The 1,550-nt window shown below is 41.4% G+C and overlaps 1 gene segment (V, D, J or C); it reads right to left on the bottom strand.

Annotated features, from left to right (window-relative positions):
- Positions 1-1,066: 1,066 nt before the first annotated feature.
- On the bottom strand, positions 1,067-1,550 carry LOC120034386. The segment is given in 2 exon segments: positions 1,067-1,380; positions 1,480-1,550. Coding segments are annotated over 2 exon segments (357 nt in total).

The raw sequence follows: 1,550 nt of genomic DNA, 5'->3' as shown, positions 1-1,550 counted from the left end.
GGAGGATGTCATGTCATTGGAGGAGTGTGTCGTGTCTTTGGCTATGCCAGATTAATTGCTATGACATACTATTCTATAAAATAATTTCTCCGTAATTAATATTACCTGATTGAACTAATCATGTAAATGTAATTAACTAGAGAGGGACAACACGAAAGAATATTTATAGAGCTGTTATCTTCCCAATAAACTCTTAAAGATTTAGTAATATTTTACATCCATAGCAGTCAACATCAATCGTCATCTTATTCAGTCTCATCTGAAAGTTGTAAATCTTTGGTTATCTGCAAGAATCCTGGCTAACAAGTTGAATCAGCAATACAAAATTGGGTTTAATTATTTATTTACTAAATACCTAACTAATCACACAGAATCACACATACACAATTAAATCATAACTTGATTACAAATTGCCGTCATAAAGGAAAACGTCCCTAGCGGGCGGAATAGATATGACAGCTTGTTACACAAAGGAAAGGGGGCTGTGTTTTGGTGAAAGAGCGGGAGACTGGAACAGAGGCGAAGCTGTGCTATCGTAAATACAGTATCTTATGCATTCTAAATTACCGCCCATTTGGAAGAGGAAAATGCAATAAATATTGCTGTGACACTGATGTGACTCCTTGATTGATCTGACCTGTCATTCCTCTCCCTCCTCAGGTGTCCACTGTCAGGTCGTACTCACACAGGCTGAACAGTCAGTCCAGGGCATTGTCCTAATGTAAGGCTGCATTCCCACTCTATATTGATATAGAATTTTCACAAATGCCTTACTATACGTAATTCCCAAACATTCTATGAATTTATGAAAACGTGAAAATGACCAAGTGCTTGCTTGTCAGAAAAAAAAGGTGTCATATTCTTCCTGGTGTTGTATATGAACATATTTTAATAAGATTTAATGTTTCTAACGCACTGTCAGTTCCACTTTAAAAACATCATTAGAATTGTGGCTCATGTATCCCCTTGTCACGCTCTATTGGTCATACCATACGTGTGTCTGTGTGTTTGGACTCTCAGGTCCTTCCTCCACCAGATGGTTTTTGTACGGCTTCTCCCATTACTTTTACCATTGTGAGTCTCTAGCACAGTAATACACTGCAGAGTCCTCTGGCTTCAGCTGAGTCATGTGCAGATAGAAATTAGTGCTGTCCTTCGATGCTGTAAATCGGCCTTGCAGAACCGGGGCATAACCGTTGTCACTGCTAGAATAATAGTGAAGAATCCATTGTAACCCCTGTCCAGGTGCTTGGCGGATCCAGTGCATTCTGTAGCTGCTTAGAGTAAATCCACTACAGGCACATGTGAGTTTGAGGGATCCTGCAGGGGTCCCCTGGACTGACTGTTCAGCCTGTGTGAGTACGACCTGACAGTGGACACCTGAGGAGGGAGAGGAATGACAGGTCAGATCAATCAAGGAGTCACATCAGTGTCACAGCAACACAGGTTATACTGATCAGACTACAGTCAGGAACTCACAGGAGGCAGCTGCCAGTAGCAGCAGCAGAGTTTCAGGGAACATGGTTTGTGTTGAAGCTGAACTGGTGGGA

This window comes from Salvelinus namaycush, chromosome 41 (assembly GCF_016432855.1).
Source record: "Salvelinus namaycush isolate Seneca chromosome 41, SaNama_1.0, whole genome shotgun sequence".
Classification (NCBI taxonomy): domain Eukaryota; kingdom Metazoa; phylum Chordata; class Actinopteri; order Salmoniformes; family Salmonidae; genus Salvelinus; species Salvelinus namaycush.
Note: the sequence above shows the minus strand (reverse complement) of the source record. Positions and strands in the feature narration are given on the sequence as shown.